We start from the raw sequence: 13482 nt of genomic DNA, 5'->3' as shown, positions 1-13482 counted from the left end.
TAACTCGATTTTTGCTTCGAATTACTTGCGAGTTCGAGTCCAGTTCGTTTGTAATTTCGTTTGACTGTTCGCCGTCTCATGGTGGAAGGGTCGCCTGAATGAAATTTCTTTCTCGAATCTCGTTTAACTTTGCTTTCTCCTCGTCATTGGACATCGCGAACCGATTGCTCCAACGTTTTGTTTTCTAGCTTTTTCCCGAGTTTTCTCTTCCTTCGTTTATTATTGTTGTTATTATTTTTACGAATGAGCGATGATTTCGTTTCTAGAATCAGTGAATTGAAAACGATAGCGGTGTATACATAAATGGAGAATCTGAGAATTTATACTTAGTCACGTATTTCGACTTTTAAAGGTATCATCATCCAGGTATCATTTAGTTTCGTTCATTATGCATTTTCAGGAAATTGGAATTTGTAAAAACAGCCAGGATATACGTAAGAAAATATACAAAATACTGGAAGTGAATACTCGTTGTTAGAAGGTAAATGAAATATTTATCTAAGTTCTATCTTCTTTTTATGGTCAGGAATTTGCATGAAAATTCGTAATCTAATAATATCTGTTGCGGCACGTCTTTATCAATTTTAAAAAACGTAATGAATTTTGCATAATCGTAAACATAGAATGTTATTTTATAAAAGTGAGTAATGGACAGACTTAAATCACTATGGTTCTCGGTGCTCCAATTAGACACAAATTTTCGTCTAATGCTCGTAATATTTCTTTGAGAATCTTACAAATTTATAGTTTTCAAGACATTCCCCTCATGCATATGTATTATTCAATTAGAAATTTAAATTATGGGGAGCAAGCTAGAGCTGAGAATAAATGATGCGTCGAAAATGCATGAGATAGACTATGAAGAGATACGAATCATAAAATATACAACAGCGGTAAGTCGCCAACAAAAATGTGCAACTTCTATACCATATTCTATTAAGCATTTTTTAAAACAATGTTATAAATGTTGAACAAAATTAACCAATACGTAATCCATACGATAACCAACCGTCTCAAGATCTATCGATAAAACTGCCAAGTACAAACGAATAAAATTTTATTCAATTTTGTTCCTTGTAACTTCTATCGCGTCTCGTCGATGCTTATTACTCGCATCTCGATTCTTTCTATGAATAAATAATTTTAGCGTGACGAATGGGACACTTGACAGATCGAAAGGTTAAACTAGGGTCAAGCAAAAACAGTGTCTCATTTATTTCTAATCTGAATGAGGTAAACTTACGTATACGATTCTCCTTCGTGTTATCCAGTTCTATTTCTATAGCCATCGCGTGTTAGACTTCTTATGAATTTTATTTGATACCGCGTAAATCGGACGAATAGATCGAAACCATACTGACGGGACAAAACGCAAACAGAACGAAACGAACATCGTGATATTTCATCGAATTCTTGAATATAATTTAAATATAGAATATCTCGCAGAGTCTTCTCGTTTAATCGTGATCTCCTTGCATGTGCCACTGATATTATTCTTGGAAGACGTTCAATGTACATAAATGGTAAATATTCATAGAAAATGATGACTTCGATTCGATTTCTGCTGCAAGCTTTGCAAGCGCTCCTCCGAGATAGTATTTATATCTTGTATAGACTGGAAATATTCAACATATACGTATACATAGTGACTTTTTACTGCATTTGGAAACCATTCGTAATTATTATAGCTTCCGCGGTTTGCTTGAATATATGAATATAAGATTCTTCGTTGGAATAATAAACAACTGTATTGATTGTATTAATTGGTAAAGAATCGTACGTATCTCAAATAATATACTGTTGTATTTAGTTAAAACATCCCAACTGTAATTTTCCCTTTTTCAAGATGCGTTGAAATATCCGAAGTTCCCTGTGTTTTTTTACCTTTTAGATGAAGTTGTATTATATGGACTAAATGACAAAACTCTGGTTTGCTTTATTTTCCAAATAATACATTGTCAGATGCGATCATTTTAATTACGTACAATGTATCACCGTCCCAGTGCATCAATGGCGCAACTGGAAAAAGGTGATTTCTCAGGAGATCAAGAAGATCAATTTCATTTAGCGACTAAACTTGTAATTAAACAACGAAGGGAATATTTTATAATGTTGGGATAAACAACACTGTTTGCATTCTCTACTTACTTTTAAGTATGTCTGCGACTAACTGAGACTAAAAACTAATTTCCTACGAAATGCGACTACCAACAACAAATATTTCAATAAACTGCCATTCAGTGGCCATTTTAAAAATTATGTAACTTTATTTATCTAAAAAATTTGTCTAAAAAATTTGCAAATATCTAGTTATGTCTTTGTTGCATTGCAACGACGATATATAAGTATTATAGGAATTCTGTTCTAATCTTCGAAGAAGTATTCTCATTGCTTTCAGTAAACAAAGTAATTTAACAATTAAACGACTGTTCGTGCGAAATCGTCTGTTTGCTCTTGTTATCGCTGAACTTTCGATTTCTCTACACTCGAGCAGATACCGTGAAATCTTGCGTCAGACGGCTTCCGCCGGAAATCACGATATAAATTTCCCAGGCATTCTCAGGTGTTTTATGGAAAATCCAGCCGGTCGGTATATATTCCCAATAAATCCCGATAAAATGGTCGTCCCTCGAGAATTATTGCCATCTCCGCGTGAAACGCGCGGCGAAACGTCGAATCGTGAATCTTCAGGTCGGAGCGGTTGCGTTTTCCTCTTGTTTTACGGTCGAAAAGCCGAACGTCCGCGATTTTTTCACGCCCGAGCGCGAGTTTCATTGACCTTCTGTGCAAGAACAATCGTGGGATAAAGCGCGAACCGACTTTCACTCGATCGATCTACGTTCTCTCTCGCTTTTTCCCTTTTTCTTTTTTATTTTCCATCGTAACTCCCTGGACGTTCGAGAATTGTATCGCAATTACGAGAAAGTTGATCACGTCGATCTTCCAAGTTTTCGTTTTCTGCACCGGCAGATTTTATTTCGGCGAGAACTCGGGTAAATGATTGATTCAGTTTGAGCGAGTAATCGAGTTCCTTGCGAATTTATGGATGAGATTGATAAACTACTTACTAATTTCACCAAAGAATCATCACCGTGTAAATCAAGTTTCTCGATTCTTACCAACCGAACTACCAGAGCGAAAATCAAAATCTTCCACATAAAAGTTTTACAAACTTATAGCGGTGCATATTCCAAGATCTCAATGATTTTTGGAAAATGTATGAACAAAAGATTCTTTCCTACCCTGCATTGCCTGCGATATTGTCTCCGGCATCGACTAAAATTTGGGATAGTTTCGATAAATGAAGTTCATGTACCAGTGATTCGCGTCGATATTCGAACACCACGGGGTATGATTGGTACAATACATTTGCTTAAACTATATAATTAAATGGCGTTGCTTGTCTTTTTAACATAATACGAATATCGTAGCTGATGAAACATGTATCTCGCTATCGATACGAGTCACTGAAAACGCAGTCCTGCTGCCCTTTATTCGACGATAGTTCTGATCGTTAAACGCAACATTAATCTTCGTCGATTGCCAAATCTCGATCACAGAACGTGAGAATACAAATCCTGCGACCATTCGATACGTTATATCGTGGACAAAAAGGTCGTACATTTCAAACAGGGGCAAAAGAGGAGGAACCATGAAAGGGGGAAGAAAGGGGAGAGAAGAGAGAACGAGTGCACTTAGGCGAATGTGCATTATATCGCGAGCGCGAGAGAAAGAGAGAGAGAGAAAGAGAGGGGCTAAAGCAGGTCGGTCTTCTTACCTTCTTTAGTACTGAATCGGTTGACATCGACTTCGTTCACCCTGAGTATGACGTCACCGGCCTCGACCTGCAAAAGCAACAGACACCGTTTCTATGAAAACGCATTCTGCAGAAGGATCAATTGGTCAGGTACGACGAATTGCCATGCACCGCTAGGAAGGCGTCTACTTGCTCCACCGGTTTTTGGCAATTCGACGACATAATTCGCTGCAGCCCCCTGGTCAACCGGCCAACGGGGCGAATAGCGAACCGCCGTTATGCAAATGTGCCTCCCTATTATTACATATCTGTGTTACTCTATTCGTCCTTTCTTCACATATTCTGTGGTGAAACCATCTTACGTGCCTTTATGGTTTTTGAATTTTTGATAGTAACAGGGGTGAATTTGGTACACGTTGATAATTAAAATAAAACGGTTAAAATAAAGCGTTGTTCCTTTTGTGTACATGTTACTCGAATTATTTCCATCTTAATTGCAACGATCGTTAGATTATTTTTAGTGTAATAAGATTGTGCGAAGTTCACAGAAGACTGACGCGTAGCAAGTCACATTTTTCATGCTTTATAGAGGAAGAGTTTAAAAATGTAATATTTTCTTCGTTAGTTTTATGTTACCAAAGTTGCTCTTCTTACGTGATTTTAGTATTAAATATACGTAATAAAAATAGTAAGTAGAAGACACGTAAAAGTGGTTTGATGGGAGGAATTCTTTAAAAAATAACACAGCATCGTACGGTCCAAACAATCGCTACAAACGTTAGCCCACTATAATATTGATATACCGTTGATAATAAACACAATAGGATTTTAGTTGCTCGCTATCGATATTAAAATTTATAATGACTTATCACTGATCGAGAAAGTATGGGAATAGAGGTCAATGTGATTAACTTGGTAACGAAATAAAGCTTCCTACGATATTTCGCTGGTTATACAACAATCGTGGCAATCCGGCGGAACAAGTAAATCAAAGAGCCGTAGTATTCCCATCGCTGCTAAAATCCATCTCGCTATACTATTCCCACGCTTACGTAACCCTATGCAATTTTCACATCATCGGTTGAATGGAACGACCGAGGAAACGAACGTGTTTTACATAACTTACGCTGGTAACTCGCAATATCTGTGCCCGACGAATCCGGCAAATATTGTTTCCTAACTTACTTCGTACAAAATTATGCAAAACGTATTGATACGGACGATGAATCAACCAACAAGTCTTGAAATATTTAAAGTACAAACAGCGGTCGAAGATAAAGATAGGTTCAGATACGGCCGGTAGTTTGGTCGAGCAGCGAGTAAAGCCGCATTTCCATTGTTTCGCCGTGCACGTTTCACCGCGAAAAACATCCTTTTAAACAGCAGTGATCCTCCAACGTGAACAATGTAAATTCGGCTAAATATTTAAAGATACAAAGAACACCGTTTGATACTTGTTCGCAATTATTGCTTTTCTCCATAGTTCAGTAGAATATGGACAAATTGGTTGGTATTTGTTCGGCAAATTGGAACTCGATGGAAACGACATCCCATACGCTCAAACGTAATAAGTCATTTTGCAAGTTATTGAATAGAAAGAGGAAGTGAGAGGTACAAGGAAAGCGAAGGAATGTATTTCAACCCTCGAACGTCTGTATATACGACTTTCCGTATAGTTTCACGGTGTTACTTCGCGGCTCTGAACTTCTCTGAAAAATTGTCCCCTATTTCTTCCGTCGCTGTATCTTCGATTTCCTGCAGCTTGCCTCCGGGGAAATAGCGTTCCACGGTGCACAAGGAACAGGAAACGAAATTGTTTACAAGAAGCTAGCCGTCATGAGCGGGAAGACGGATAAGACGCTACCAGGTAGAAGCTCTGTTAACACGGGCAAATCCTTCTTCTTGGACAAATAAAGGAGCAGCTGACGCGCACAAAGAGATCCAAGTTACCACGCCACGCTTTACTGACTTCATTGTAACACATCGTGGATTAACATCATAATCCATACATTTTTCTTCGATCTATCGGCAAATATGATTAAACTTTTTTTAACCGAATAAAATGTATTTATATTAGAATGAGATTTTTTACAACGAAAATAGGGATGATATGTTTTACAAAATAGACGAAGGAAAAATTGTTTGCGAGATCCATTAACTAAAAATGAAATAAAAGTAAAATTGATCGCTTCTATCAAACAAACGTCTCGATATAATTCGCTTTAATGTCCAATAATTCAAAATACTGGAAAACTATAAAATCCATACAAACTTTCCACTCGATAAAATCCCTCTTCCCTCTTACAAATTTCACGATATCCAATCGACTCTAAATAGAGACTGTAAAGCTGAATTGCCAGTAATATTTCTTCGCCGTTTCTTACAACCTCTTAGATAAGTCCTATGAAGCCAAACAAAAGCAAATTACGTAACTCTAAATGTCCAGATAACTGGTCATTTTATCAGCAAAACTTACCCAATCCCTTACAAATCTTCGTCAAGCAAACAACACATTAAATTATTCATCGAAGTGAAATTATTCTCGAAATATTTTTACTTCCTTTAAATCTCTCAACCCTGGCATACAATTAGTTAACGAAAACCTCCTTAACCGCGTGCAACCCTCCGTCAAGCGATACATTAAATCGTTCGTCAAAGACAAATTCATTCGTTACGACGATACTAAAAAATTCCGCCATTGACTTTCAATTCCTTTAAATCTGCCAACTCCAACTTTCAATTAGTCAACCAAAAACCACGCTAACCCGTCGCGAATGCCCGTAACAATCAATAACAGATTCAATTATTCGACAAAGTCTCTCAAGTCAGTCATCATCGCGACGGTGAAAAAATCCAGCGAGTTTTAATTTCGTCGAATTTCGTGCATCGCCGCTGCAGCAACTTCCACTTAACGAACAAGTAAATTAACCTAGAAGGAGAAACGATCGAAAGAAGAAATTACAAGGTGTGGTGGTAAATGACTGGCGTTTAACAGCCGAACCGCGTCGATCACAGGCAAGAAAGACAACGAAACATGCAATCTCGTGGCTGTATCGCGGGAGGTGCACCGTCTGACTGGAAACACGAGGCCAGACAGAGCTTTCACGTAACTTGAACGTCGCATGCACTTATGTATCGTGCCTTGCGCTAACAATAACGAGAAACTGCAGCAGCGATACGTGTGCATCCCGCGCAAATGCGACCGTCTCGCGCTATTGTTTCGATGCACGGCCGCTTAGCCCCATCATACCTCCCCCCGTGAAACATTGTCCGCTGCTGGACGGAAAATGTAAATCTTTCGAATATACCGTGTGTTCAGCGCGGACCACGTCGTTCCGCTTTATTGCTGTTCGGCCGCGTGAAAAATTTCAGGCGCAGTCAGGAAACTCGGGAATATTTCTTCCTCTACGTGGCGATTCTTCTTGCAAAGTGGAAAATTGTAATTTCCATTTAAACGAGAATTTTTTTCTTTTTTTTTTTTTAAATAGTAAGTGAGGCTGAAAATAGAGCTGTTAAGCTTTAATTAAACGTTGGGATCCTTATTTCGAAAGTGAAAATTAAATTAAATGTACAAATTGGAAGTGAAAATTGAACTTAACAGGTGTAAAATTATGTACGGAAATTGTTTGATGAGAAGATAGATTGCAAATGGACTTTTTATATTTTACGCGTGATAATTCGTCTTCCGAGAACACTGCAATTTAGACTTGAATCTGATGAATTTGTTTTTTTTTCTATAATAGAACGAATCGAAAGTGGGCTCTTTAGGTCTTAATCCTGTTGGTCTCCGTATAAAACGAAATGGATATTATATTCGAATTGATATTATTAAAATATGCATAGTTTGAAATATCTCGTTTTAGTATCCGATATAATTTTACTGCCTTTCCGATATTCCAAGCTTTTCCAAGCTCGAAAGAGATGCAAACATGCGAGAAAGAAATGAGGAGAACGGGATCGTCAAAAATATTCCTTTTCTTTCCATCGAGCAAAAATATTTAACAAACATTTGCTACATATACTTGAACGGAGAAACAAGTTGCAAGAAGCAAATATCAAAGTTTATGCAAAATGCCTGAAACCTAATCTAATGGCCAAGTATAAAGAGAATTAATCTAGTTACGAAAGTCTAACTAATTCCTAATTCGATATTTAACGCAGGAACACCCTGTATACACGGAGAGTGGGTCAGTTTGTCCGTGCAACGCGACTCTCTATGTTCACGAATGCATTATCCACAGTGCAGGCTAATTTCCTTGGTAATTTAATTGCAATTGCCCAGTGACGTTCATCGTATTTCAACGTTCACAGTATATTTACCGCTTACAACGAACGAACGGGTTACGTCTGTCCTAATCACGGATTATTATCATGCGTATGGATACTGATATTACTATTTCAAAGGTGTCATAACTATCGGCAATGAATAAACGTATCGGATCAAGTATCGGGCTACAATTTTAAACTCTATCGTAATAAACTATACGGTAAATTTCATCAAGAGATTGCGCAATTCCTAATTTAACGCTCGTTTGGTTTAGCACTGGCGTTGTTGGACTTGGGTTAAGCAATTCGAAGCTTAGGTAAAATTATTTAATTCCAGAAAGATACTTTGTACGTAGCGATAGTTTTGTACGAGATATTTATACTGAAAATCCAGGAACAATAAAAACAATTTTATACAAAATATTGGAAAGAGAAATATAAAATAATTTTATTCTCCACACTAAAATTTTGGTGAGAAATGAAAGTAAAATTTTAAAAATATCGATATCTAAAAACTTTCCGCACAGCCTTAACAGAGCTTCTTTATTTTAAGTCAAACTATGATTTTAAATTCATGTAATTTTATTTACATACGCTTTGCGATACGCGAACGAATTTTGAAATTTCTAATTGTTACATACGCGATTAACATAAATCGTTATCGTGTGGAACAAAGATAAATGTTACTCGTTTGTTTTTCATAACAAATGAAAAACTGCATTATGTAGAACGAACAGTGAATAATAAGTAATGAAAGAATAAAGAGTAAGCTGATCTGTCTGAATAATAGCGAGGAATGGGCTGACTATGGTGCATATAGGATGGAAGATTATATATTCAACATCCGTAATGAGAAAAGTCTTGGTTGGAACGATGCCTTCTCCATTTTCGATGTGCGCCAGAGGTTTCACTCGAATCTTTTTCATACGTGTTGCACAGACTGATGCATAGCAAATGCTACACGATCGAAAAGAAAGCAATCTCATACATATCGTGCATAGAAGGAAAAATATCATTTCCTTTTATCGAGTATTAAAGAATAAAATAAATAATATAGAAAGATCTTTTTAACACCGATAAATACAAATATAAGAGAAACTTACGTTTATTAAAAAATTATATAGCAATTTGACTAATACAGTGTACGCTAAACTTCACAAATTCCAATGTCCTATATCCTCCACAATTTACTGTCCATTACTGTTGTCAAAAAAATTAACGCGATCAATGTGGATCTGAATTACCATCTGTACGATCAAATAATTCTTACAATTCTACGATTGAAGATTAAAATTTCACGACGCGATTACTTCGATCCAAAAGTTAGTATTAAACATCCACAATACAACGAAGCGAGATATAAAATTTAAAAGAAGCAGGAATCGATAGGTAAAGGGTAAAAAACGAGGAACAATCGTTTTTCATGATTTCCCGCCTCAAAACACATTTTATTTCCGAGAACTGGGATTGCACAATTCAAAAATTTAGTGTAATGGTTCGAAACAGGGAATGTCCAGCCAGTACAGGAACAAGACACAGATAAAAATAATTAATACTTTATTAATCGTTTTTTCTTTCTCTTCAACAACTTCGTTTTATAAAACATAAAACAGTTAAATAAGTCGAATATTGTTCCTCCTCTAATGGACCAACATATTGAAACTGAACTTTCTCAACGAAGCTGTCTACTTTGCGACATTCCTTCACTTTTTCCCCCTTACTCTTCCATTATGCATTCTGTACACGATTTGAGAAGCTGGTTTACTAAATGAACTCTTGCGTTCAGTGGATGACAATCGCTTTGAACAGCAAGATCGACAACCCCCAACCTCTTGGTGTAGGAGCATCGTCCAATTACTAGGTCCGCATTCATAAATGGATGTTGCATCTTCCTGAGACGCTTTGTGCGCCGTGAACGGGACAGGCATGTTTACACCGAAATTTCAGGACAGCCGGATCTCTCTGACCTGTTTAGTCGAAATCTATTACGGAATGCATCGACGCGCACACGAGTGCACCCTCGAAATTGATTTACGAGCGAAGGCTTGTCGGCCGGCTCGACCTTCGTGTCCTGACGCCACTGATCGATGTGCGAAATCGCGTTGTAACAGCGTCAGAAGGTATATATATATATATATATACACATATATACATATGCTCTATTATACACACGTCTTCCACCACGTCTAGTTTTACCCCTCTCGTGACATTTAGTGACTTTCCTACAATTTCTATTATTACTTGGCCGCGGAGCTTTATGCAAATTCGTACATTTGGCAATAAACGCAATAAAAGAAACTGAGGTTCATAGGAAGATTCTGTTGATTTTCTTAAATGCCAACCGAGTACTGTACTTGAGTGATTCGATAGATTTTTGTACGTTACGTTGCGTATAAACGCATAAATATCCGCAGTAATTTCATATTTTACATCGCGATGCGCTGTTAATTTTCTTTACAATTCTTATTAGTAGCTTTTTTCGTACTTTAAACGCACCTGTAACTTCCCATCCATATTTCGTATTTGCGTGCACTGTTTGCTTTGTCGATAATTCGTGTCAATAATTTATTCATTGTTTCATACTGTATATAGCGTATTTATATTTTATAGACATACCTATATTCTACATTTCTACCGCGTTCTAAATTACAGTACAGTATTGATCGATTACCTGCGATTACAAAATCCATATAAATTACAACTCGAATCTAGAAGTTGCGAGATTGCTTTTTCACTTCGGGATATCGATGCGTGAACTTTGTAGATATTCCTATAAAATATAAAATATCAACGACTTTCTCTTCGTCCCTTCGTTTCTATCAACCCTCGCAACCTTCCCTTTCGTATCAGCTGTTATACATATAATTCATTTACCAAAACTTTCGACAGCTAACGAAGTAGCTAAAAAAACGTAATCGAACAGGGTCCTCCGGCAATACAATTTGGGGCTAGGTTCGCATCTTCGGACTTTCTCCAACCCTAACAGAGAGGCTTATTACCTAAAGTACTCGCGTTACCGCTCCATTGTTTCCGAAAAAGCCCGCATCATCAGCTTAATTCATCTCGACCTCATTAAGTGACGCTCGAGCGGCCGTTCGTTCTGATAAATCTTCAGATCCGATAACATCGTCGGCAGAAGGCGTAGAAAGTTCAGCCACGTCCCGTGAAAGTTCTCAAGTCGAGCGAACCGCCGGTGTTGCGAAACAATTTCGTGGGAGAAGTTCGCCCTCGACCGACCGGCTCGATCCCAGTTTGATGCCCCGATTTCTGCGTGGGCAGCTGTGCGATTACACGCAGTCCCTGTAATTCTGCGCTTCACCGAATTTACGAGTTCGCATAGAACTCGTCTCTTCCGAAAGCTCGCAACGGAGAGGTTTCGTAACACGTAGAGTGCGGATGGGCTCGGTTTAATAGTCGATACTAATATTCGTAGTATGAAATGTTTGCGTTCTTCGATGTAGAGTCTCTTTCGATAAATACGTTTTAAATTTCGGAGCTGCTTCTTTATGCAAATTCAAGTTTTTTCGAACATGATTAAAAAGACAGAGTTTAAGCAACGATTCGTTTCATTCGCTAAATATTATAATCAGACAGTATTCAGATAATATTTATGCGAATTTTTGTGGTTATAACCGAAAATGATGAAACCTAAACAGAATTTTGTTTTTCTTATCAAATATTATAACGTGCGCTGTACTTTGGATATTTTGTTTATTTTTGCATATTACGCGTATCTTCCCTACCACTTTTGGTATTTTATAAATTTTCCATATAAAATTCCAGATGAAATTTTGATTGGTATTGATCGTGCGATCTGTTTTCTTTCTTTTTCTTTTTTTTGGTGGGGGGAGTTGTTATGGATAATAATAAAGGGATATATCTGGGTCGTCTTGTACATTTCCACTAATATTATCAGTGATAGTTTTGTCACAGGTCTTGAGTAATCGATATTGGGTTGAGTGATAAGTTCGTTTGCCTTCCATTAATGTAAGCATTTCAGAAACTATAAAAATTATTGGAGAACTGTGAAGATACATGAAGTTTTTGATGAACGATACACAGTGTATAAACATCTTGTCAGCACGTAAGTACATTAAAGTCCAATATTCTTACGCGCGTTTAACTAATTGGACAGCGGCCAGATGAAAGTCAGACACGCTCGTAATGGCCCAGCTTTTGCTCCTAAAAAGTTCATTGGTTATAACAATTTCCCATTCTACGCGAATAAGTTAAACATTCCACAAAATAATACTCGATCAAACTGCACGCAACAATTGTAAATTCATCGCCACGCCTCTTCAAGCTATTAAAACCAAACGAGACAATGCACAATGAAGGCGAATCATGCTGACAATTACAAGGAAGAACAAAGGTATCCAATCCCCTCGTCGACTTCGTGGTACGTGCTTACTCTTCCAAACAAGCGTAAAGTAAAAGAAAATTAACCCTTTGGGTATTAAATACCGTGGACATCGACGTTCCTTAAAAAAAAAAATGTAAAGAAATAAAAAGAAGTGTATTTATTGTGGCTATTATAATATTTTGCATGGCGTACAGGATAATTCTGGCCCATTAAAGATCACGACGATATCTACCTGTGTGGAATATTATATAAAAGTTACATAAACGCAACATTATCAACAAACTCGTATATATCGTCTTGTCATGGTACGAATGTAGAATGACAGAAACACTTTACAGAACTACGTATATTAGAAATAAAAAGAATATTTTCCACGGTCTAAAGAAAGAATAGTTTATCTCACGATGCTACACGATATCCCAATTTTTTTCAAACTTCAACAAACCGTGGAATCGTCTCTGGAAGAAGAAATACGTATTCTCTTTCATAAGCAGAATATTAAGGGAAAAAAGCTAAGGAAACTCGTTTGTCCACACATTTATCGACTCTTTTCGTGCCACTTTCGCACCAAGAATATACACGATATATATGCATTCGTAACTTATAACAACACTGGCTAAAAGCGCTCAGAGTACTCAAAAGATTAAACGAGATATCTAAAGGGGGTCGAGAAAAAGAACGATAAAAGAAAATCGTCCGACTGGTGACTGGCTAATTACCGACGTTTATCACACGACAGATGCCACTCGACAAAGCGTGTTCACCTGATACAGAGGTATATACTCGACGTAATCGAACCTGTCCCCACGCCTCGACAAGTATCGATCTAGGGGACGGCAGCAACACCACAGGCAGTACGTAAAACAGGGCATTTGGCGGAAGGCACGTCCCTTGCTATGCGACGCACCCGAGGCAGGAACAACAATAACAACAACACCACAACTACGTGGCTCCGCGAAACGCCGACTGATCGAGAATCTCGGTCACGGATCAGAATTCAAACGGCGCGGCGTCAGCCGATGCCAGCCGAACAGTATTTTTGTCTGCCGTGACATTGACTTTCCTCGGGACAGCGTCCAACTAGCCACAGAATAAC

The 13482-nt window shown here is 37.7% G+C and overlaps 1 protein-coding gene across 9 annotated transcripts in view; it reads right to left on the bottom strand.

Moving 5' to 3' along the window:
• The window catches only part of Efa6 (Exchange factor for Arf 6), an 81586-nt gene that overhangs the window by 26336 nt on the left and 41768 nt on the right, over positions 1–13482 (bottom strand). For 6 of the 9 annotated variants that reach the window (XM_069122706.1, XM_069122702.1, XM_069122707.1 and 3 more), the window contains exon 2: positions 3779–3845. In XM_069122706.1, coding sequence (XP_068978807.1) covers positions 3779–3845 — 67 coding nt within the window. Of the gene's footprint in view, positions 1–3778; positions 3846–13150; positions 13369–13482 lie in introns of those variants that run through there. The other 3 variants (XM_069122704.1, XM_069122709.1, XM_069122705.1) reach the window with 1 other exon arrangement.

The sequence above is a fragment of the Bombus flavifrons genome, chromosome 10, assembly GCF_040668555.2.
Source record: "Bombus flavifrons isolate JBK064 chromosome 10, iyBomFlav1_principal, whole genome shotgun sequence".
Classification (NCBI taxonomy): domain Eukaryota; kingdom Metazoa; phylum Arthropoda; class Insecta; order Hymenoptera; family Apidae; genus Bombus; species Bombus flavifrons.
Note: the sequence above shows the minus strand (reverse complement) of the source record. Positions and strands in the feature narration are given on the sequence as shown.